Here is a 23,645-nt window from a genome sequence, read left to right as displayed (position 1 = left end):
GTAGGAATGTAGAGTACTCACATTTTTTCAATGAATTCTTTGATAAAGCATAAGAAAATCTGCATTTTTTCTTTCTTACATGAGCTCTTAAAACTATTATGTGTTTGAGTTTTTAGGAGTGTGGAAGTCTAGGGCATCCGAGCTAGAGTGCATTATTGAGACAATTTTTAAGATTGTCCAGTCCCCAAACCCCTTGTCAGAGAATTAGAAATGAAGTCAGGAGGTCTGAAACCCAAGCGTGACTTTGTCATGCAGCAGCAGATTAACTCTGAGTGAGCCACTGAGCCCTTTAACTTCACTGTGAAAGGTTCTTCAGTCCAGAATCCAAGATTCTGTGTGGGTCACTTGGTTTTTCTTTGATCCCTGCATCCATCCATTCTGAGAGTTAGTGTGTTTGGGCCGTGTGTAGGTTAAGATTGATAAGATGTTTTTTGTTTCCTTCCCGAGATCTTGCCGCAATTCCTGACTTTGAGTCTGGTGCAATGGAAAACTGGGGGCTAACAACATACAGGGAATCTTCTCTACTGTTTGATGCTGAGAAGTCTTCCGCCTCAAGTAAGCTCGGCATCACGATGATTGTGTCTCACGAACTCGCCCACCAGGTATATGAGCTCAATCACACTTTTCTAAAAAGTATAAACTATGTTTTTATTGCTCTTCTGGGACGTAGGCTATTCATATCGACATACGAATTCTATGGATTCATTTTTACTTTTGTCTTTTTCTCCCAGAGGAAAATTTATGTCTTTAAAACATTAGGTACCATGTTTTTAAAATACGTATTGAAAAGTTTTTCTTTTTACATTGAAAAAAATATTAGCTTAATAAATATGTTAACATTCATATACTAACATTACACATGTAGAATATATTTCCTTCTGAATGTTTGATGTTTATGGCCATGTAGATAATCCAGTTGCCATAGAAATCTATGAATAACCTGAGTAATATTTTCCTTTCAGTGGTTTGGGAACCTCGTCACTATGGAATGGTGGAATGATCTTTGGCTAAACGAGGGATTTGCCAAGTTTATGGAGTTCGTGTCAGTCCGTGTGACTCATCCAGAACTGAAAGTTGTAAGTTGTATTTACTTACTTTTTTTTTTTTTTTTTTTTACATTTTAGGTTAATCTGTTGCTGGAAAATATTATATTTACCAATGCTTGATTATGGAATTTGTAGAAAGATTGATAACCTCCTGGGAGTTTAAATATGAATCAGGTTTCCAAAATGCTAGTGTACTTTAAAGATATCTCACAAAGACTTATTTCCAAACTCAGTTGCTTATTTCCAAATCTATGAGTTATGAAGTTAGTACTAAATTGTCCTCCCTGAATGTCAAAGAAATGGAAATAATGACAACTTGTCTGTTCTGTATCACTTTCCCACCTTAAGGCTGCTCACTGAAGAAGTATTAAGTACAGATTGATGTTATTTCAGTAGGGTCCTACTTGCCAAATCAAATGAGTTTTAAGATAATTGTCCATTTGATTGTGTAAGAACCTAGACTCATGGGTCACAAACTTAATGCTTTGGAATCTCTACATGATGATTTCAGAAGTCATGTGTTTAACTTGTGAAAATCAAATGCAGTATAATTAAAAAGAAACATTATGTAAAAATAATCCTTTACCATATTTTAATTTTCATTTGTGCATATTCATATTCCCATTTTCATCTTCCTATATACATAACTTATATGTGAAAAGAAAGTGAAAGTGAAGTTGCTCAGTCGCGTCTGCCTCTTTGTGACCCCGTGAACTGTAGCTTACCAGGCTCCTCCATCCATGGGATTTTCCAGGCAAGAGTACTGGAGTGGGTTGATTACAGTATAGTGGATCATAATAAGTGTTTTCCTGTTTCCATATAGTCTTTAAGAATAAAGATGATTATGTATGCTTATTGTTTGATTGTGTAATATGCCCTAATTAGATTATAGTTGGAATTTGTTCTCCATTGCTTTTTCTTTCACTACATGGTTAAAGCTAAATTTCTTTACTTTAAAACCACTACAGTATTGTAAAGTAATTAGCCTCCAATTAAAATTAATTAATTAATTTACAAAAAATAGTATACATGAAGACTGGAGATACTGAAATCATTATATATTTTAGTTTCATATTTGGGTACTATTGGACTGTAGGCATAATGTTTTTATTTTTAATAAGAATGTTCTTTATTCTAAGGTGATAAGTATTTAAACAAATTTTCAATATTGATCTAAAATCATTGTTTCCTGTCTGTTCCTTAGAAGATAATCCTATTTAATTTTGTAAATTCTTTAGATATATAATAGGTCACTTCAGAAATTTGGAGTATAAACCTATTATCCCATATCAAGCCAGCCTCATTTCATATTTTTTTATCTAAATGTGAATCATTGGTGATGTTGTCTTTCTATCTTAATAGAAAGATTATTTCTTTGGTAAGTGTTTCAATGCAATGGAAGTGGATGCATTAAACTCCTCACACCCTGTGTCCACACCCGTGGAGAATCCTGCTCAGATTCGGGAGATGTTTGATGAAGTTTCTTATGACAAGGTAAATGTATGATAAGGATACAGTATGCACACTGAACTTACTGCAGTGGAGAGGTGATAGCCGGGGCTATGGGGTGACTTTCCTGTCACACGGACCGACCTGGATCGAAGGCTTTCTCTTCTCACTCAGGCTGCCCAGCGTCAACTGCTTTAAGGCCTAACTTTAAGTATGGCTTAAAATCCTGAAGATTATACTGTTGTCTCTTCTTCATTTACTGCCGTAAGTGAATATTCACAGTCTACAGAAACTTTTAATTTATCCTTCAACAAATAGGTCTTGATTGGGCTTTAGCCTTGTACCAGGCAAAAGCACCTGCCCCTTTGTAGCTTTGGGTGCCTTCAGAAACAGTTGTCATGCAAAATGTGTTTAATAAAAGAACTGGAAATTGTTGCCAACATGTAATAGTTGGGAGATTTTATATGAAAATCCATATTTCTGGCTTCTCCTTGAAGGAGAAAGAATTTTGGTCATACCAGGCTTCTATTTATTTCCCTTAGCAATATGGACTAGAGATAAGTTATGGCTCCTTAATGAGATTAGAATTCTGCTTTTCCACTTTCCCTTCCATTATCAACCATTTCCATTATCCTCACCGAGGCAGAGAACGTGTCATTTATCGTAAAGCTTGGCTGCTTTATGTGTAAAAAGAGAAAAGTATTTCATGTTTGCATGTTCCCATCAATAGTGCAGAGTAGATAAAAGCAGACATAAAACAGACATATAAACACACACATAGATCAATGGAATAGAACGGAGCCCAGAAATCAACTCATGAATATAAGGTTCACTTATGAAAAAGGACCCAAGAATACACAATGGTAAATGGAGTCTCTTAAATAAATGATCATTTAGTTCTTCTGACACCATATCAAAGGGAATAAAACTGCACCACTGTCTTAAATGACTCACAAAAACTAACCTGAAATAAATTAAAGACTTAAATGTTAGGATCAGAAACCATAAAACTCCTAAATGGAAAATAGAAAAAGTTTCTTGACATGTGTCTTTGCAGTGATTTTTGTTTTTTTATATGTGACACCCAAAGCATAAGTGCATAAGCAACAAAGGCAAAAATCCACAAGTGGAATTACATGAGATTAAAAACCATGTGCATAACAAAAACAAAGTGAAAACTTTGCACTCTGTACTTTATTTTCTCCCTACTGAACGGGAGAAAATATCTGGAAACCATACATCTGACAACGGATTAATATCCACAATATATAAAGAACTCATACAACTTGATTACTAAAGAAAACAATCTGATTTTATTTTTTTTTTTACATTTTACTTTTTAATTTAAATTCTTTTCATGGAAAGGCATTTTAAATATAGCATTGTGTACCTGTCAATCCCAAACTCCCAATCTGTCCCTCCCCACCACCCTTCCCTCCTGATAACCATAAGTTTGTTCTCTGTGAGTCTATTAATATGTTCATTTGTATCATTTGTTTTAATTCCACATATAAGCAATATCATATGACATATGTCTTTCTCTGTCTTGATTTACTTCAGTTAGTATGATATAATTTCCAGGTCCATCCATGTTGCTACAAATGGCATTATTTCATTCTTTGTAATGGCTGAGTAAAAACAATCTGATTTTAAAAGCAGAAGAACCGAATAGAAACTTTTCCAAAGACAAACATATGACCAATAGGTGCATTATAAAGTGCTCAACATTGCTAATCATTGGGGAAATGCAAGTCAAAACACAATGAGACATCCCCCCACACCTGTTAGAATGGTTAGTCTCAAAAAGATGAATAACAAGTGTTGAGAAGATGTGGAGAAAGGTAACCCATGTGCACTGTGGTGGGAATGTAAATGGGTCTGGTCACCATGGAAAACAGGATAGAAAACAAGATATTACAAAATAGAGATATCATATCCAGCAATTCTACTTTGGGGTATTCAAAGAAAACAAAAGCAGTAGCTAAAAGAGAGACATGCACCCCGTGTTTCTGGCAACCTTATTTACAGTAGGCCAGATAGATGTTTCCATGAGTGTCCATTACATGGTGGAATATTCAGCCATAGAAAAAGGAAAGCTTGGTGCTTGTAACTACATGGATGAATCTTGAGGGCATTATCCTAAATGAATTAAGTCAGACAAATCCTGTATGATCTCACTTAGATGTTAAATCTAAAAGCAAAAGCACATGAAGAGTGAGTTCATAGATTGGTGGTTGCCAGGGGCTTAGGGACAGGTGAAGATGTCAAAAGGTAAAAACTTCCAGTTATAAAATACATCATAGGGATATAACATACAGCATGGAGCTATAGTTAATAGCATTGAATTGTGTGTTTGAAAGTTGCTAAGAGGAAATCTTAGAAGTCCTGCTCACAAGAAAAAAATTGTAACTGTGTCGTGATGGGTGTTAACAAGGTGTACTATGGTGATCCTTGTGCAGTATATGCAGGTAATGTATACCTGAAACTAATGTTGTATATTAATTATACTTCCATAAATTACATCTCACAAATCCTCGTCCTGTTGGCAGGGATATGCACTCAATGCAGACCTTCAGGGACCCAGGCTCTGCCCATCTAGTGACTCTACCATCTCCTAGAACCAGAGAGAGAGACTGTCTCTACCTTGAGGGGACCTAAGACATTCTCTTGGAAAAGGAGATTTTGAGTTATGTCTTACAGATGAATTGAGGCTTTACAGGAAGTGAAGTAGGAAGGGTTTCCTAGGAAGGGGGAATCATGATTTCCTAGAAAACTCTGGGTGGTGTTTTGAGCAAGAGGGAAGGAGGAAACATTCTTGGTGGTTAGTCGTATGAAAAGTTCAGGAGGAGACAAAGAATGTGCGAGCATTTTTCTTATCCTTGGACTTCTGTCCCTCGTTTGTCACCTGTCTGACCACTGGAGGTATTTGAGTTTGTGACCCGTGGTCTAGGAGAATGGGCGAGGAGGGGAAAAGCTCTTATCACAGGAGTGCAGCGTCTAGGAGTTCTTATGCCCCCTTTCTCCTGTTGCTCTTGCTGGGCCAGTTCTCTGTGCTCAAGGCTGCCAGTTCTTGCCAAATGGGCTCTGCCATTTCTCACCTGTTCTCACCTTTGATTTCATCTCTCCCGACTCCTGCCTCAGAGGGGCGGCGGGAAAGCCACGTGGTGGTCCAAAGTCCCGTGTTTATTCTGCATCATCGCCTGTGAATCATGGGAGCCGGCAGATGATAGGGAAGCTTGAATACTGACAAAAAAATAGCAGTCCCGGTGACTAAAGCATGAAGAGTCGTATTGATCCCCTGCCTGAATCGATCCAGGTGTAACCCACTTTTTCCAATTGTTCCACAAGTGATCAGACACTAAAAATGTTACGGCACCTGCATCTTAACGAATGGCTCCAACATAGTGACGGTAGATGAGACGGAGGTGGACTCCAGCTAACAATTATTTATATGGTCTTTTCAGGGAGCTTGTATTCTGAATATGCTAAGGGACTATCTTGGTGCCGACGCATTTAAAAGTGGCATCATCAAGTATCTGCAGAAGTATAGCTATAAAAACACAAAAAACGAGGACCTGTGGAATAGTATGGCAAGCGTGAGTATGTTTTCATGTATCTCTGTGTTTGGGGTTGACAGGCTCATTGCCTTATTTTGTTTCTGTTCTGTACCACATTAATTCTTCTGAGAAGAATCACGAGTGGTGTCTTTCTTTAAAAGGACTGAGTGATGTGTTTATTTCTGGTTTTTAGATTTGCCCTACAGATGACACACAACACATGGATGGATTTTGTTCTAGAGATGAACATTCGTCTTCATCTGCAGTAAGTTTTAACATCTGTGTGTGTTACCCCAAAGCCCATCCTTTTATTCCATTTTCTTTGCAGGATAGCTCTGTGCCAAGCTTTCTGAGACCCTGGATCGTATCAGTCTCTCTGTAGATAAGGCTGCATTTAAACTATACCAGAGTGACAGCCTTTTACAGTTTTTCTTAAGTCTCTCTATACAAGGAAGTTGTCCAGCCTTCTTTGGTAACATCTCACTGATATTAATTTCTTCAGCTTCACTCTGTAAAGCAGTAGATTTATGACGTGCTTCTGTGGTAGATTATGGCTATATCCATCAGGCTGTGTCGATTGTTTCCATAGCCCTTCATTTTGTATGGGGAAAAAAAAAACATAGATGGTGTGAGCATTCTCAGGCACTTACGACGTGTCAGGCACGTGTGAAGCACTTACGTGTGTAATCTGCTTTATTCTTAACAATAAGCCTATGAGCAAATGCTATTACCCCTATTTTTACAGCTGGGGAAATGAAATCCAAAGGCATATGATTAGTAAATTGCAGAGCGGGGATTTGAATTGAGATCTAACTCATGTCTTTAACTGCTAAGCTATAAAGAATTCATAACACCTGAATCACAAAGCAGCCTGAGTCTCTGTTTATCTGGCCTTGTGGAATATTTTCACAGGTAACTCAATGTGAGCCTAGAGATTCAACAGAATTGTATCCACTAGATTTTTATTTTCTTGGCTGTTTTGCTTTCAGAGACAGATTTATTCTGTAGTTTCTAGATGTGTTCCGTGGAATGTTTTATCCTTTCATTAGCTCTTAAATATTATTTGAAAGCTTTTTTAGTATCGAAGAATAAATCCTCATTTGAGTTAATGGCTGGGTGTTGGGTTGCAGGCCACATTGGTTTCATCACTTGGGAAGTATGGGCTCTCGATGGAGCACTTTCCCCCCCACCTTGCTTGTTGGATAGACAGCATCCTTGCATAGGTGGTGCACACCTGGCCACTTTCTGTCCTTTCTCTCCCTGCCTTCATACACATGCCTGCTCTTGTGCCCAATGCCAAACCCAAAGTCTGCCCAGGAGAACCCGGTGTGGTAACTGTTTTTAAGACAGAAGAAAGGGAGAGAATGAAAAGCGAATAGTGGGTGCTCTGGTGGATATGCTATGGCTGGAGCCAGCAGGGGAAGGGAGCGGGCTGGGGGCTGGGAGCAGAGGAAGGGGCAGAGAAGAGCTTCACTGGCTGCAGCCCGTGCAAGCTCAAGCTTGGACTCTCTTCTTAGAGGTGGGTCCAAGTAGTTCATGTATCTGCCTTTTTCTCATAAACCAGCACTGGCGATGGGAAGGCCTTGATGTGAAAACCATGATGAACACCTGGACGCTGCAGAAGGGTTTTCCGCTGATAACCATCACCATGAGAGGCAGGAACGTGCACATGAAGCAAGAGTACTATGTGAAGGGCGTGGCCGGTGCCCCCGAAACCGGGTAATGTTCACAGGGGGAACTCATCTGTTGCCTCCGTAATGACGTCTGCCTGGTAGGATGAACCCTTATTTTTGAACTAGTGCCCTTACCTTTGTTGCAAAACACGTTAATCAAATCTAAATGCCCTGTGAAGTTGACTTACACCCCACCATCTTTTCAAAAGGATAAAGATGATACATAATTACTTTAACATTCTCATGATTTGTAGTTAGACATGATGGTAATTTTCAGTTACTGGATTGAAGTCAGCTCTAAGCATTTGTCACTAGATTACAGCAGTGCCTGTCAGTAGGGTTGGATCTCAGGATGTAAACATTAAGGTGATTTCCGGGAAATGCAAGAGACTTGATTCTCTTCTTTGCCAGTCTGATTTGGATCCCCAAACCTGTTTGTCAGCTTAACACTGCAGAGGGCATTGCTGGAAATGAGACACTGCAGCTTGACTGATGCTGGATGGACACTATTTAAATTTTTTTTTTTTTTGAAATGATTTCAGACCTCTGGAGAAGTTATAAGGAGAGCAAAGAATTCCTGTATATTCTTGGTCCAGATATGTGTTAACTCTTTACCACATTATATGTCTACATATAACCTAAAATATCAAACAGTTTCAAAAAATATGATCTTTATTTCTCTCTGTATATATGGCAAACATATATTTTTAACTGTTTAAGAGTAAATTGGAGACATGATTCCTCTTCATTATGAAATGCTTCAGTGTGTTGTTCAATTGTTGAGTCATGTCCAACCCTGTGACCCCATAAACTGCAGCACGCCAGGCTTCCCTGGCCCTCACTGTCAACTGGAGTTTGCTAAACTCATGTCCATTGAGTCAGTGATGCCATCCAACCATCTCATCCTCTGCTCTCCCCTTCTCCTTTTGCCTTCAATCTTTCCCAGCATCAGGGTATTTTCCAGTGAATCGGCTCTTCGCATCAGGTGGCCAAATTATTGGAGCTCCAGCTTCAACATCAGTCTTTCCAACGAATATTCAGGGTTGATTTCCTTTAGGATTGACTGGTATGATCCCCTTGCTGTCCAAGGGACTCTCAGAAGTCTCCTCCAACACCACAGTTCAAAAGCATCAATTCTTCGGCACTCAGCCTTCTTTGTGGTTCAACTCTCACATCCGTATATGACTACTGGAAAGACCATAGCTTTCACTATATGGATCTTTGTTGGCAAAGTAATGTCTCTGCTTTTTAATATGCTGTCTAGGTTTGTCATAGCTTTTCTTCCAAGGATCAAACGTCTTTTAATTTCCTGGCTGCAGTTACTATCTGCAGCCCAAGAAAATAAAATCAGTCACTGTTTCCACTATTTCCCCATCTATTTGTCATAAGTAGTATTTTCTAAAAAGAAGAAAATTGATTTATATAATCACAGAACCTTTATCAAAATTATGAAATGAACTTGATACAATACTATTATCAAATGTATCAACCTTATTCAACTTTACTCAGTGGTCCTAATCTTGTCTTTATAGCAAAAAGAAAAAGAAAAAAAAACCTGCTTCAGAATTTAATATAGGATCAGATTGTATTTCTTGTCACATCTCTTTAGTCCTTTGATTTCTGAACCAGTTCCTCAGTCTGTCTTTCTTGACCTTGATATTTTTGAAGAGTCGAGGATAGCTATTTTAAAGAATGTCCTTTAATTTGGGTTTTCTGCTGTTTTTTTTTTTCACAATCAGATTCAGCTTGTGCATCCTTGGCAGGAATTCCACAGAAGTGATGCTGTGGTCTCCTGAGTATAGGATTTAGTAGAAGGCACATGCTGTCAACTCCTCCACTTCTGGTGGTCTCACTTTTAAAGTCACGCCCCCTGCGATCCCTATGAGACTATCAGGGCTCCCTTGCACCCAGATTCCTAGCTCCATTTATTCAAGGAGTCCAAGAAGAATGAATCGAACCCGAACTGGCAGCTCCCACAAAGCTGGAAATGGGCTGGGGATGTTTTGAGCTCTTAACTCAAGCTGTTTGGGGTACCATCTTTCTTTGAACAAGCCAGCGCCTGGCACATGGTAGGTGATTTAGGAATTGCTTGCATTGAATCAGCAAGTGACCTGCCTGTCTTCCTTTTTCTTAGGTTCCTGTGGCATGTCCCACTGACATACATTACCAGCAAATCAGATGCAGTCCAGCGCTTTTTGCTAAAGACAAGAACAGGTAATTTATTGTGGACCTAACTAGCTTACTTCAAGAAGGAACTGTTTAAATGTATAGGATTTAGATAATCAGTTTTCCTGGGTATTTATCTTGGTTAAAACAAAAACGATTGAGTCAGACTTCATCTTCAGCAGATCCCTGACTTTCAATTTCTAGTAAAGAATATAGGTTTGAAAATACTGTCTGGTTGCAAAAAAGAAGGCCAATATCTTGCCAGGTAAGGAATAAAACTGTTGAGTTATATAACGCTGAGGAGGAGAGACACTTCGAATAATCACCCCTGACTTTAACACTGATGGGCTGTATCATACATGTGGCCTGAAACATGGCAATGTTCTTACAAATCTATAAATCTAACAAAATTCGTGTCTTAAACTAGTATTGGCTTTTGTCTATCGGGATGCTGTTTTCTGGCTTCTAAAAGCAGTGTGTTCAATATGAAACTCATTTCAGTGTTAAAAGTTGTTGGGTATTAAACCTGCCTTTAGTTTCCTTGTCCAGTCTGTGATCAGAAAAGCTTTTACCAGTCAAGAGAGAAAACCGAGCCGTGATTTACTTTATTTGCTCTAGATGTGCTCATCCTCCCAGAAGAGGTGGAATGGATCAAATTTAATGTTGGGATGAATGGCTATTACATTGTGCATTATGAGGATGATGGATGGGACACTCTGACTGGCCTTTTACAAGGAACACACACGGCAATCAGCAGTAACGATCGGGCCAGTCTCATTAACAATGCATTTCAGCTTGTCAGGTAATGCAAGCCCCCCTCACAGTCGTGGTTTATGCCTGAAAGCTGCTATTTTCATTCAAATCTTTGATTTCTAAAGATGAAAATGATTGATTGCTAATAAGTTGAAGGATGTTTTCTCCCAAGTTCTCCTAACGATTCAGGGTTGCTTTTGGCCTCAGGATTACCTCCTATCTGTGTCTGCTGAGGACCGAGGTAAAGAAAGGAATCTGTATTTTAATCTTTTTCATTAACAGCTTGGATCAGATGAAGGCAGAAGTGTAGAAAACCGGGAGACCGACATCCCAGAGAAGCCCCTTGTCTGGCCTTTAAAGCCTAGCCCTGCAGCTTTTCCTGGCCTTGCTGTATGTAACAGATCGGGTTTCTCCCTGCTGGGTGAAGGCTTCTTAGAAGCCTCAGGTCGCCCAGACCCAAGCTGTCGTCATTACATCTCTTGGACTAAAGGAGAGCAGTCCCCCTGTCCCATCCCCACGATACCCCAAGCTGGATGCCTGGACGTCACAGCATCTTTATGGCGTGTAGCTCATAGAACATGGTCCCGCCAAGTGATCTTTGAGTGGGTGAGGATAATACTCACTTTTTTTTGCCCCTAGCATTGGCTTTTCAGGAAATCTTCCCCCTTGCCTAAAACTCAAACTTCTTCACTCTTTAGGTAGAAGTGAGGTCTAAGAGGAAACCCCCACGTGGGAGAGAATACTGTGATTCTCGGCCTCCATGTCTCTCGGCTCTAAAATGTTGAGTTCTTCCTTTTTGGGGGGCTCTTGAGGTGACAGAAAGCAGTGAGGGATAAATTAGGGGTTGCTTATGAAGCCGTTTCTGCCTGCCTGAATATATATATTCCCCTCCACAGCGCACCGCTGCTTAAATCACTGTGTTTACTTACGTGCACATGTACCCTACCACTGAGGCTTTTAAGACCAACTCTCATTATAATGACGAATTTTTTAGATCTATATTCAGTTTCTTTTTGTTTTGTTATTGCTTTTTTTTTATTTGTAAAAATTAAAAAAAAATTTTTTTAATTTTAATTGGAGGCTAATTACTTTACAATATTGTGGTGGTTTTTGCCATACATTGACATGAATCCACCACGGGTGTACATGTGTCCCCCATCCCAAACCCCCCTCCCACCTCCCTCCCCATCCCATCCCCCAGGGTCATCCCAGTGCACCAGCCCTGAGTACCCTGTCTCATGCATTGAACCTGGACTGGTGATCTGTTTCACATATGATCATATACATGTTTCAGTGCTATTCTCTCACATCATCCCACCCTCGCCTTCTCCCACAGAGTCCAAAGTCTGTTCTTTTACTCAGTTTCTTTTTGAAACGGAGATGAGGATGTGTTAACTCCAGGGACTCATTCTGGTGACTGAGTGGCAGCCTCTCTGGTGAAGCTTCCTGAGGGATCTTTGATCCCAGTTCCCATTTCACTCTGGCAGTTCAGCGAAGTTCGATGTTTCCTAGAGGGACAGATGCTGACCTGCTGCCATTGCATCTTAACCACAACCAGTAGAGCTCCACTATTATATGTGGTTATATAATATATTACATTATATTATATATATTATATGTGGTTAGCGCTACTATTCGAGAAAGTTCCTTCACAGTGCAAACATATCACATGTTGTGTTATATGTGACAGGAAAGCTGTTAGTGTGGAGGTCATTATCTGTAAGGAGTTGTCTATATCTGACTGAATATTTTGCTGGAAGCTTGTTAAAATAACTTTTGAAGCAAACAGTTGATTTCCTGGATTTTTCTTTCCAACTGCTAACCCCGGTGTCTCCTGAACAGCATTGGAAAGCTGTCGATTGAAAAAGCCTTGGATTTAACCTTGTACCTGAAGCATGAAACTGAAATCATGCCCGTGTTTCAAGGTTTGAATGAGCTGATACCAATGTATAAGTTAATGGAGAAGAGAGATATGAAGGAAGTGGAAACTCAATTCAAGGTAAAAGGCTGGAATAAACCAAATAGTTTTTAGATAACCAGTTTGCTTTGGTGTGGGTGTGGAAAAGATTTCTTACCGTGGTGTGTATTTTATATACATGTCTGGATATATTTTAAAGAAAATCGCAATTATCTTCATACCTGAGTTGACCCGTGAAGATTTTGGTTTTATTTTGGCACTAAAAACAGGCCTGGCACTGTTAGATCCTGTTCTTAAGTTTCAGGGGCTTGTCATTCCCTCATGTGGCTGATTCTTTATGTCATTTTACTTCTGTGTTGTGATGGTTGCTCTTAAGATTTTCTGGGACTCAGGTACTCAAGCAGGAGGCACGCAGTTGTTACTTTTGCAAAATGTCATGAAGTCTCGTATAATTTGCTCTCAAAATGTCGCATCGACTGTCTCTTTTAGTGTGTTTTGAAAGTGGCAGCTCATCCTGATTTTAAGTAGGCTAAGTATATGTCTATAAGATAGTTAGGGAAATACTCGAATCATTCACCATTTCTTGCTTTTGACCCCTTTTATAATTAAATAGAAACCGAACCGCATGGTTTTGAAAATCTGAGTTGGACTGAGCTTTAAGAAACAATCCCCATCACCCGAGGGTGTACTGAACTCTATAAACCACGAGATGACTGGTGACAGGTGTGGCTTTCCCGCAGGCCTTCCTCATCAGGCTGCTGAGGGACCTCATTGACAAGCAGACGTGGACGGACGAGGGCTCCGTCTCCGAGCGAATGCTGCGGAGTCAGCTGCTCCTCCTCGCCTGCGTGCGCAAGTACCAGCCCTGCGTGCAGAAGGCAGAAGGCTATTTCAGACAGTGGCAGGAAGCCAATGGAAACCTGAGGTCTGTTTTTATTGAGCAACTAGTTTGTTCATCGGAGAAGGCAATGGCACCCCACTCCAGTGCTCTTGCCTGGAAAATCCCATGGACGGAGGAGCCTGGTGGGCTGCAGGCCATGGGGTTGCGAAGAGTCGGACACGACTGAGCGACTTCACTTTCCCTTTTCACTTTCATGCATTGGAGAAGGAAATGGCAGCCCACTCCAGTGTTCTTGCCTGGAGAATCCCAGGGACGGCGGAGCCTGGTGGGCTGCCGTCTATGGGGTCGCACAGAGTCGGACACGACTGAAGCGACTTAGCAGCAGCAGCAGTTTGTTCATGTAAGGGGTATCTTTTCTGTGTTCCATCATCATGACTCAATGTTGGGGAAAAAAAAGAAACAAGTATAGATAAGACTGTTCTGGTGTTCTTTGGGGAAAATAAATTTTTTTTTCTTTTAGATTTATCTATGCCCCTCTCAAATTTCTGCTTGAAGAAATGCTAAGAGGAAACCTCTATGCACAAAAGTCAAATATCTGAACAGTTAGAATGGGATTAGAATATTTACTGGATTTTTTTGGTATAGCCAAGGATACAAAAGGGCTTCCCTTGTGGCTCAGCTGGTAAAGAATCCGCCTGCAATGTGGGAGACTGGGGTTCGATCCTTGGGTTGGGAAGATCCCCTGAGAAGGGAAAGGCTACCCACTCCAGGATTCTGGCCTGGAAAATTCCATGGACTGTATAGTCCATGGGGTGGCAAAGAGTCGGACACGGATGAGCAACTTTCAGTTCACTTCACTTCAACGATACAAAGGTGGCTTACTCAGGTGTCTCTAGTGGTAAAGAACCTGCTTGCCAATGCAGGAGACGCAAAGAGACACAGGTTCGATCCCAGGGTTGGGAAGATCCCCTGGAGTAGAAAATGGCAACCTATTACAGTATTCTTGCCAGGATAATCCCACAGACAGAGGAGCCTAGCAAAGTCAGACATGACTGAGTGCACACATGCACACAAGGATACAAAACCTTATTAGAAATGAGACAGCTATGCTAGACAGGAACAGAGGCAGTGCCTCTCTCGTAGTAGCTTTTTCAGGCCTCTCAAGCTCCTGACAGGTGGGGAGGGGACACAGGGGTATGGGGCAGGGGTCAAGTCCTTTTATATTTGCGGCTTAAATCCCATGCAGGAAATACTAAGCTAACAATATACGTACTTGCATTTAAAGAAGTGCCTACAAACAGTGGTCCTATTGGGTTCCTGACTTTTGTTCATGGACTTCATCTTAAGTCTAGTTTGAATTTTTTTTCTTTTGTCTTGGAAAGTGACTACCTATTGAGTCACTTGGCATCATTCAAGTATGTTAGAAACAGATGTATTTAAAGAAGTGGCATAAAAAAATAAATAAAGAAGTGGCATTTCACAGTATATTTTTGAGAAAGCTACTTAAAACCTAATTTCAGTTACTCTTTCTTGCCTCTTTATAAAATGTTGCTGAAGGAAAGAGGTTATTTTTGTTTACATTTCCGAGCACACATCTCTGATTGTGGAGCTGGTTTATCATTTTGTAATAAGTAAGCCTCCTGCCTGAAAACACACTTTCTTCATCCCTGACTCACCCTTGGTATGCTCTTTTCCACAGCTTGCCCAAAGATGTGACCTTGGCAGTGTTTGCTGTGGGGGCCCAGACCCTCGAAGGATGGGATTTTCTTTATAGTAAATACCAGTCGTCATTGTCCAGTACCGAGAAAAACCAAATTGAATTTGCTCTCTGTATCAGCCAAAATAAAGAAAAGCTTCAATGGTGAGTATTTCATTCATGTTCATGTAGCCAAAAGGAATTAAATGAGAGCAGATCCTTCTGGCATCTATTTTTGTTCTCTTGGCCAGGAACCGTGTTTTCTGCTGGGAACATTTATGCAGGAGGGCGCACATCTAATGTGTATGGTAAATAATTAGGGAGCAGCGGGTGTCAGGAAAAATATTTTGAGGAGTATGTATTTGTGTATCTTTAACACATTTAGAAATATATACTTGGTATACTTATTTAGCCACTTGTGAGCAAAAAGAGAGAATATATGAGAAGGGGTGTTGTAAATATAAATGTTAGTTTTTATTATTATATAGCTATAGTGAGTTTCTCAGGGCTCTTTTATAACTTAGATCAGCTTTTTTTTTCTTTCACAAATCATTGTATTAAAAAGTTCAGAACTTTTTCGGGGCCTCTTCATTGCTAACACGTCTCTTAATCATTCTAGGCTACTAGATCAAAGTTTTAAGGGAGATGTAATAAAAACTCAAGAGTTTCCAGATATTCTTAGAGCTATTGGCAGAAACCCAGTGGGATATCCGTTGGCCTGGCAGTTTCTGAGGGAAAACTGGAACAAACTTGTGCAAAAGTAAGTCGTGCCAAAAACTGTGCTGTGACTGGGAAGAATTCCTGAAACTCGCTGTGTTTTAGCCGAGTCTGTCAAATAATAGGGGTTATCTAGAGGGATTCTTTTGACTGAAGATAGGAGGTAGAGGTACCCAAAATATCCTTAGAAAATACGAAACTCTAATTCAGTGCTAACTAGTGGATCTGGGTGGTTACGTTTTTCATGCTACGTGGAATAATCTCTTCCTGTACCCTGGGCCCTATATGAAGCCTTCTTCTGCACAGTTCAATCCAAGTCTATTTAGTACTTCTGCTCACTGCATCTGCCCTTGTAAGTAGCACTTGTTTCTTGTGTCATTTTCTTTTGGGTGCTTTATTTTTTATTCAGTGGCTGGTGTGTGTATTTTTTACAACTAGATCTTAGCCCCTTGGAGCTAAGGATCATGTCTTATCTTTTTCATGCCTAACTAGTTTCTGGTTGATTGCTATAACATATGTTGAGGCACTTAAAAATACATATGGAATGAGCAAATACTTCATAATACATTTTGACAATTTCTATTTCTAGGTTTGATCTTGGCTCAAATTCCATAGCCTACATGGTAACGGGAACAACAAATCAGTTCTCAACAAGAGCACGGCTTGAAGAGGTAAAAAATAAAATAAAATAAAAAGCTTTCTTTTTAAACCTAAGTGACGGTTAGCTAATACGTTATCTAATAAATAGGGGGTCAGCAAAATACTTGAACGGCCTGCTGAGTTAGAAATGAATTTTGTCACTGAGTGCATGTTATTTCTGGATGTGTGCTGTGTTCAGTATGGTGGTTTTGATTTTAGCAAAAAATAAGTTACAAATAATTGAAAGCTGTGCCTCTCCCCAAACATGTTTAGAAGTCTCAGCTCTGCCATTGGAAACTTTAGGGCTTAAAAAATTACTTTAGACATCTAATCCCTGTTTAGGATGTTAAAAGTGATTATTTGAGGAATAAGTGACTGAAGTGATCATCTAGTTATTTTGAAAGAGGCTGGTCTGGAAACTAGGTTCTCCACTATTCAAGCTCGTGGTTTCCCATTACTTACTTTATGTACTGTCTACTTTCAGAAAGAATTTTAGGCCACTTGTAAGGTCTATATATAAAATAATGTTAACCAAAAAAGCTGCATAATGTTCAGAAAGAGGTAACTGTATGAGGGATTTATGCTGAGGACAATTTATTGCAATTGTACCCTAAATTTATCACAGCTTCCTAGCAGCCAAGGAAAGATGAGAAAACAGTATGAGTTATTGTCAGGCAAGAGAGACCCATGGAACATGCAAGTTTTCCACAAAAGCAAACTTTTCAGTCTTAATGGGTCATTTTGTTGAGGTGCACTTGTGTGCTCAGTCACTTCAATTGTGTCCGACTCTTTGCGACCCTATGGACTATCGGCTCCTCTGTGCGTGGGATTCTCCAGGCAAGAATACTGGAGTGGGTTGCCATGCTGTCCTCCAGGTTATCTTCCCAACCTAGGGATCGAACCCTCAGCTCCTGCAACTTCTGCATTGCAGGCAGATTCTTTACCCACTGAGCCACCTGGGAAGTCTGGCTCATCTTTAACAGTGTTCTCTATAGTAAAGTTGTAGAACACATTTTACATGGCTTTAAAAATGTTGCATTTAGATAAAAGCCGGGAGCCTAATATAAACTTTCTTAGGAATGGTTCAATTATGTAGTTCCATGATCTAGTTTGATAGAGACTGCTTTGAAAATGAAAAAGAAATGTGACAACCCTCATTTCTCCAGTTTTTCGGCAGTCTCACCCAGGCTTGTAAAATTAACTTGCACACAATAATTCAAGCTTGACCTTCTAGTGAGGTCTACGGCAGAGATACTTTGTGTGATGACTGCAGGACCAGCCAGGGGCTGTGACCAGATGTGCAGTAACAAAAGATTTCATTTATTGATTGATCATTTATTTTCTCAATAATTCACTCAAGACGTACTTCATTCTTACTCTCCAGCAGTTACGGTTTTAGGTCAGGGCTACAGTGATGAAACAGGATATACAAAGTCCCTGCCCTCACAGAGCTTATATTCTACCGGGAGAATCAGACAGTCAGGGACACATCAGCCTATGCCGGGTAGTTATATGCCCTGAAGATGAATAAGGCAGGGCAAGGAGAGTGAGTGACTGGGTAAGGGATGATGCTGTGTTCTGTGGAATGATGAGTGGACGTGTGAGCAGGTGCAGACGGAAATGGAGGCGTCTAGGAGGAGAGTGTTGTGTGCAGAGGAAGCATCAGGTACAAAACCCCTGCACCAGGACATGTAAATGAAAGCGCCTGACATGTTGTCAGGTGGAACATGTCCTGCTGCCATTTAAAATGCAGGCACCATCCTGAGCCCGTCCTTCCCCTCGCCTCCAGCCCCTCCTAGAGTCCTCTTGGCCCTGCTTCCGGCTTGTCCATCCTCTGCGCACCTCTCTGCTCTTAGCGTGGCGAAGCCTTTCTCCTCTCTTGCCTGGGTCTACGGTGGTAACCTCCTGACTGGCCTTCCTTCTGCCATTTGACCAGCGCCAAACTGTTTTGCATCCTGAAAACTGAAAACCCACCCACGGCAGACTGACCCTTTCTTGGAACTCTTGCCTGTTGCTCTTGACATCTCAAACCTCTCCTTCCCGTGTGGATGAGTCCACGATGACCCGGCCCCTGCCCACCCCTCCGCTCATTCCCGCACACTTCTGCGCTCACCGTCTCAGCCACTCAGTCTCCTCCTGCCTCTGGGCCCCACCGGGTGTTCCTCCCGGCTCGAAGCCTCCACGCTTATTCCTTCTTCTTCCTGGCTTGCTCGGTCCCCAGCTTTAGACTGGAAAGGTTCGTTTTATTCTGCATAAATTCCCCAAGCTCAAGTGTCATCACCTTTGCAGACCACTTTGTCAAAGGCAGGCCACCCCGTCCCCAGTTGCCATCATGGCCTGGGCTTATTTTCTCCACCGCGGTGCAGAGTCATCCTAGTTCACTTCTTGTCTCCTCTGGCAGACTGTAAGCTCCATGAGGACAGGGTGCTTGCCTGACTTATGGCCTCATCCTCAGTGTCTTGCAGGTAACTAAGCCAGAGGGATGAGTAAGTACCAGAGTCAATATTCATGAAGAAATGGATGTGGGTGAGTCCCTGGGCTTTAGGTCCCTAGACCCTCTGGGCTTTAGGTTCTGCACTTCACCCACATTACACAACAGCGTCCTCACCAATGCTCTGCAGTGTTACAGACGAGGAATCCGAGTCCCAGAGAAGTTAAATCATTTACTCTACCCATATATCAGGCTGCTCATTGCACAGAAAATGTTCTCAAGGAGGCAAGTGTGATTCATCTATGTCTTCAGCTGAGATGCTGGATTTCCCAAGGCACATGAAGATAGGAGTGAAAAATCTGGGTCCAGAAAAGCTGAAGGGCAGGGGTTAACTACGGGCTTTGTTAGAGCTCTTGTAGGTCTTTTTTAGTACTACCGTGTTAAGCTTCTTTAGGACTAATTAATTTGACCAATTAGTAAAACCGTTGATGTGGTTCAACTGAAGAGTGCCCAGAGTGATTTTTTTTATTTTTTATATTTTATTAAGTATAGTTGATTTGCAATGTTAATTTTTGTTGCATAGCAAAGTAACTCAGCCACACACTTTTTTTTTTTCATATTCTTTTCCTTGATGGTTTATCGCAGGATTTTGCCCAGAGTGATTTTTTAAATAGCATATTAATTAATCTTTAATTCCGATAGAAAAAAAAATAGGTTGAGCTACAGTTTAAGGCAGGACAGTGAAGTAGGGTGTTCTCTAGGTTGTTATAGTGGGAGGACATGCCTTCAGCTCACTGAAAAGTTCTACTGAGGTTTAATTTTAAAACAACCCTGAATCATTTAAAATTGGAATTCGATCTTTCAAAAGCCTATTCTTCCCCACCTCCTGTCCCCAAACTTATGATATTATGACATGGATTTTTAAGGAATTAACTGTCTGGAATCCATGCTGAATAAATAATACATCTTGGCCGAGACTTGCTTCCTGTCTACAAAATAAAAAATTGATGGATTAATGCTGTGAAAATTTATGGGAAAAGGTTAAGAACCCCTGATGGTGAGAGAGTGTAGCACAATGGTCAATGCTGTTGCCAAGCCAACCTATTCCTCCTGTGAGCTTAAAGGGGATAAAACACCCAGCAGAGAAACAACAGCAGATATTTTCAAGGAGATAGCCAAACGACTCTTATCTCCCTAAAACCGTGGGGAGTGTTGTGTGGATTTTATCTTGAGGGAACAATACATCAACTGTGGATTAGGAGAAAAAAAAATTGGCAAGGTTTGGGGTATTACCACCATAACTTGCTAAGAACCCCGCTCCTTGCAGTGTTTCTATAATAACATACGTGGCCAGGGCCATAGAGAAAGACCGCACTTTATGTGGCTGAAGCTGTTTGGCTTGGCAAAGAAAAGATTCTGCACATTCTGCTTTTTTCAGACACGTTTAAAAATGTTGAGTTTGCATCAGTGCCTATGTCACAGACGACACATAAAATAGATACACAAGATTAAAACTTAATTATAAAATGGTAAACGCCGAAGTCTTTTAGAATCTGGCAACTGTGAATAAATTTTTAAAAGCTGCAGAGAAAGAAAAAAAAAAAAAAAACACAACACTTGACATCATGAGGCATGAGCTCATTTCAGAGCTCAAGTTTATGTACATAATCGTATCCAGACACCTGGCCCTGCCTTCTCTGTAGAATTTTGACAAATGCTGGAATCCTGGCTTCAGTTTGAACTAGCCTGAACTTACATTTGTGTAACTTGAAAACAAAATTTTAAAAGCCCGATTTTTCCCCCACAAGGTAAAAGAATTCTTCAGCTCTTTGAAGGAAAATGGGTCTCAGCTCCGTTGTGTTCAGCAAACCATCGAAACCATCGAGGAAAACATACGCTGGATGGACAAGAATTTTGATAAGATCAAAGCGTGGCTGCAAAGTGAGAAGCTTAACCTGCTGTAATGTTCGGCTCTTGGCCGGTTCCTGTGATGTGTAACCTCCAAACTTTCGTTGAATGTGAATATTTTCAAAGTGGAGATGGGCCAGCTTGGCACCCACTGAAGATGCCTCTTGTCCCTTCATTTCACCCCTTCCTTCTCGTGAAGACCGGTTGCTTCACGTTTTCCTCAGGGAGTTGCTGCCACTACGTGTTCCATTATAGGTGTGACCCCGAAATGTACACCCAGGTGGGGGATTCCCTACTGTGGAGAAGTAAAGTTCCTGATTCTTCTTACATTGTATACTGAAGCCCCGTGGTCTACACACCCCTGCTCCCCACGCGTCTGTCATTCATATGCTGCTGCGTCAGTCTCCTGGGAAGGCTCTCAACAGTGATGATGACTGAACCATGAACCCCTGGGGTGCTGACTGAACCATGAATCCCCCCTCTCCATCCCACCTTTCTCCCGCTTGCTGCTTGCCCAGGGGCTGACCTGTCCGGCCACATCATGAGGCTTCCCTGTCCTCCAGCTTCGGCTGAACTCCCAGGAGGGCAGATCAGAGCTGGGGTTGGGGAGAGAGCAGGTGAGGGTCTTTATTCCCCTGGTTTCCTTGCAGGTAGCCTCAGGCTGGCCTCCAGCAGAAGGGCTCAGCTCCAGGGCGGTGGCCCTCTTTCCCGCCAGCCTTCTGCATCTCTGGGCTAGTGAGATGCTTCCTCCTCTCAACTCTGCAGGGGAAAGCGGAAGCCTGGCTTTCGTTAGTCCTGTCTGGACTCGTGGTTTTCATACAGCCTGCTCATATTCTTGTTTAAAAACAAAACAAAACCCCCACAAACCCCTTCCGTAGAGCCCTCCTGAGATAATCCTAATTAGAGGGTGCCATCTATTTCCTCAAGGCTACTGACCAGCAGTGGCCCTCCTGAAAGAGCAGACAGCTTTCAGGTCTAGAAGAGAAACCTGTCATTGCAAGTTGAACCTGAGCGCTATTGATCCTTCGGTAGGTGATGCTTCCCTTCCCTGTTTCTTATTTGGTCTGGTTTCAGTTCAGTTCAGTCGCTCAGTCGTGTCTGACTCTTTGCGACCCCATGGACTGCAGCACGCCAGGCCTCTCTGCCCATCACCAGGTCCCGGAGTTTACTCAAACGCATGTCCATTGAGTCGGTGATGCCATCCAACTGTTGAAGAACTGACTCATTTGAAAAGATCCTGATGCTGGGAAAGACTGAAGGTGGGAGGAGAAGGGGCCGATAGAGATGAGATGGTCTGGCTTATAATCCCTAAATAACTTGTTGTTGGCGCTTACTGCCCTCGGGCACTGCTCTACTAAATGTAAGCTACTGTGAAATGGAAACTACTTGCTTATATCAGCCTAAGCGAAGACCAGGTATGGTGTTGGAACTGAAATCTTTTATGAGTTTAATATATTGCAAAACTTAAAGGAATAGGATATAAAAATGTCAATGTGTTCTAATACACTACGGAATAGAAGGTCTTTTCTGGACATAAATGTGTTTATAATTCCATTTTCATACATACTGCCTGACTTAATGGTTTAAGAACTAAAAAAACAGAAATCACTGGTAATTTCTACCCCCCAGGTGTGTTCCTTCTAAAAAACATACAAAGCCAAGATTTTAATGTAAAATACTTTCCTTTAATTGCATCTTGTATCTTGAGTAATGAAACATGGAAATAGTGGTTTTCGGTTTTGGTCACCTGAGGAACCTATGTTCATTTGCTTTTGGAGAAGTCCATTTTCTAAAGAGACACACATCACCACAGCAATGTGCAAAACCCTTTTTGGTAATAAAAAATGTTATTTACCTCTAAGCAAATATTTGCAATTATTTACTGCAAATTAGATGGGTAAAAAGGACTGATTTAGATCCTGTAGCTTACTCAGTTCATCATTAATTACCAGCAGACAAGACACCCAAGTCTTGAAGACATTTTGAATAAACAAGAAGGCATATTCAGAGAACCTTAAATAAATGTTTACTTTCACAGGTATTTCTTAAATCTCTAGATTTGGTATGTAATTTAAAAAACATTATATATGCGTGTAAATTAGTAATACTGGAGTCAGATCTTTGCAAACACATCTGTCAATGTCAAAGGTTTCACCTTTTTTTTTTTTTTTTTTTAAACAAAACAGCTTTGTACTACCTATAGACACAGTTAAAATCCCTCAGGAAAAGTGTTTATTTTCTTGTTAGTGCCTTGAAAAGGTCTGTTTAAATTACCATAATCCTGGCTTATATTTCCCATTTTAGACTAATAATGCCTTTATCTCTCATGAAATGAAGACAGAGCATTTGAAGTGGATGAAGTTTGCAATCTCAGGCATATGCATGATTTTTAAAGAGAATTTTTAGACTGTATTAATAGACTTGGATGCCCATTATAAGCAGTATTGTTATTTAGCTTGCCTCCTACCCCATTTAGATAGTATCAGTGATACTTATTTTTAGTGAAATTGCTAAGTCCTAAGAAATAGTTTAAACAGATGCGAAGGAAGGCTGTGCTCTCTGAAACCAGGAATTCCAAATCAGTTTTATGATATGTACCTGATATCTTTTCCTGCGTTCACTATCAGAAAATGAAGATGGGATTTTGATAATTTAATTTCATCAGCGATATCAGTGTTATGTCCATCAACCATTCAGAAAGATATGAGAAACCATTCCAAGTTGTGGGATATCAGACCCTCCCTAGTTCTTAATTTGCTATGGGGGAAGAAAAAAACAGATTTTTTTTTTAATATTAAAAAGATCTTATTTCTTTATTTTTAAGCAGAAGTTTGTTTTTGTATCTGGTAAT

At 40.7% G+C, this 23,645-nt stretch overlaps 1 protein-coding gene across 5 annotated transcripts in view; it reads left to right on the top strand.

Annotated features, from left to right (window-relative positions):
- ERAP1 (endoplasmic reticulum aminopeptidase 1) overlaps nucleotides 1-22,966 on the top strand; it is a 103,311-nt gene extending 80,345 nt beyond the window's left edge. For all 5 annotated transcript variants that reach the window (XM_043913659.1, XM_043913658.1, XM_043913662.1 and 2 more), the window contains exons 6-19: nucleotides 448-602; nucleotides 963-1,076; nucleotides 2,409-2,540; nucleotides 5,960-6,091; nucleotides 6,246-6,317; nucleotides 7,617-7,771; nucleotides 9,860-9,939; nucleotides 10,510-10,693; nucleotides 12,487-12,643; nucleotides 13,303-13,487; nucleotides 15,103-15,264; nucleotides 15,719-15,859; nucleotides 16,406-16,487; nucleotides 20,695-22,966. In XM_043913659.1, the coding sequence (XP_043769594.1) occupies nucleotides 448-602; nucleotides 963-1,076; nucleotides 2,409-2,540; nucleotides 5,960-6,091; nucleotides 6,246-6,317; nucleotides 7,617-7,771; nucleotides 9,860-9,939; nucleotides 10,510-10,693; nucleotides 12,487-12,643; nucleotides 13,303-13,487; nucleotides 15,103-15,264; nucleotides 15,719-15,859; nucleotides 16,406-16,487; nucleotides 20,695-20,850 (1,907 nt within the window). In that variant the 3' untranslated portion in view covers nucleotides 20,851-22,966. The remainder of the gene's footprint in view (nucleotides 1-447; nucleotides 603-962; nucleotides 1,077-2,408; nucleotides 2,541-5,959; nucleotides 6,092-6,245; nucleotides 6,318-7,616; nucleotides 7,772-9,859; nucleotides 9,940-10,509; nucleotides 10,694-12,486; nucleotides 12,644-13,302; nucleotides 13,488-15,102; nucleotides 15,265-15,718; nucleotides 15,860-16,405; nucleotides 16,488-20,694) is intronic.
- Nucleotides 22,967-23,645: the final 679 nt, after the last annotated feature.

This window comes from Cervus elaphus, chromosome 9 (genome assembly GCF_910594005.1).
Source record: "Cervus elaphus chromosome 9, mCerEla1.1, whole genome shotgun sequence".
NCBI lineage: Eukaryota > Metazoa > Chordata > Mammalia > Artiodactyla > Cervidae > Cervus > Cervus elaphus.
The sequence above is the reverse complement of the archived record's forward strand: the minus strand, read 5'-3'. Positions and strand labels throughout refer to the sequence as shown.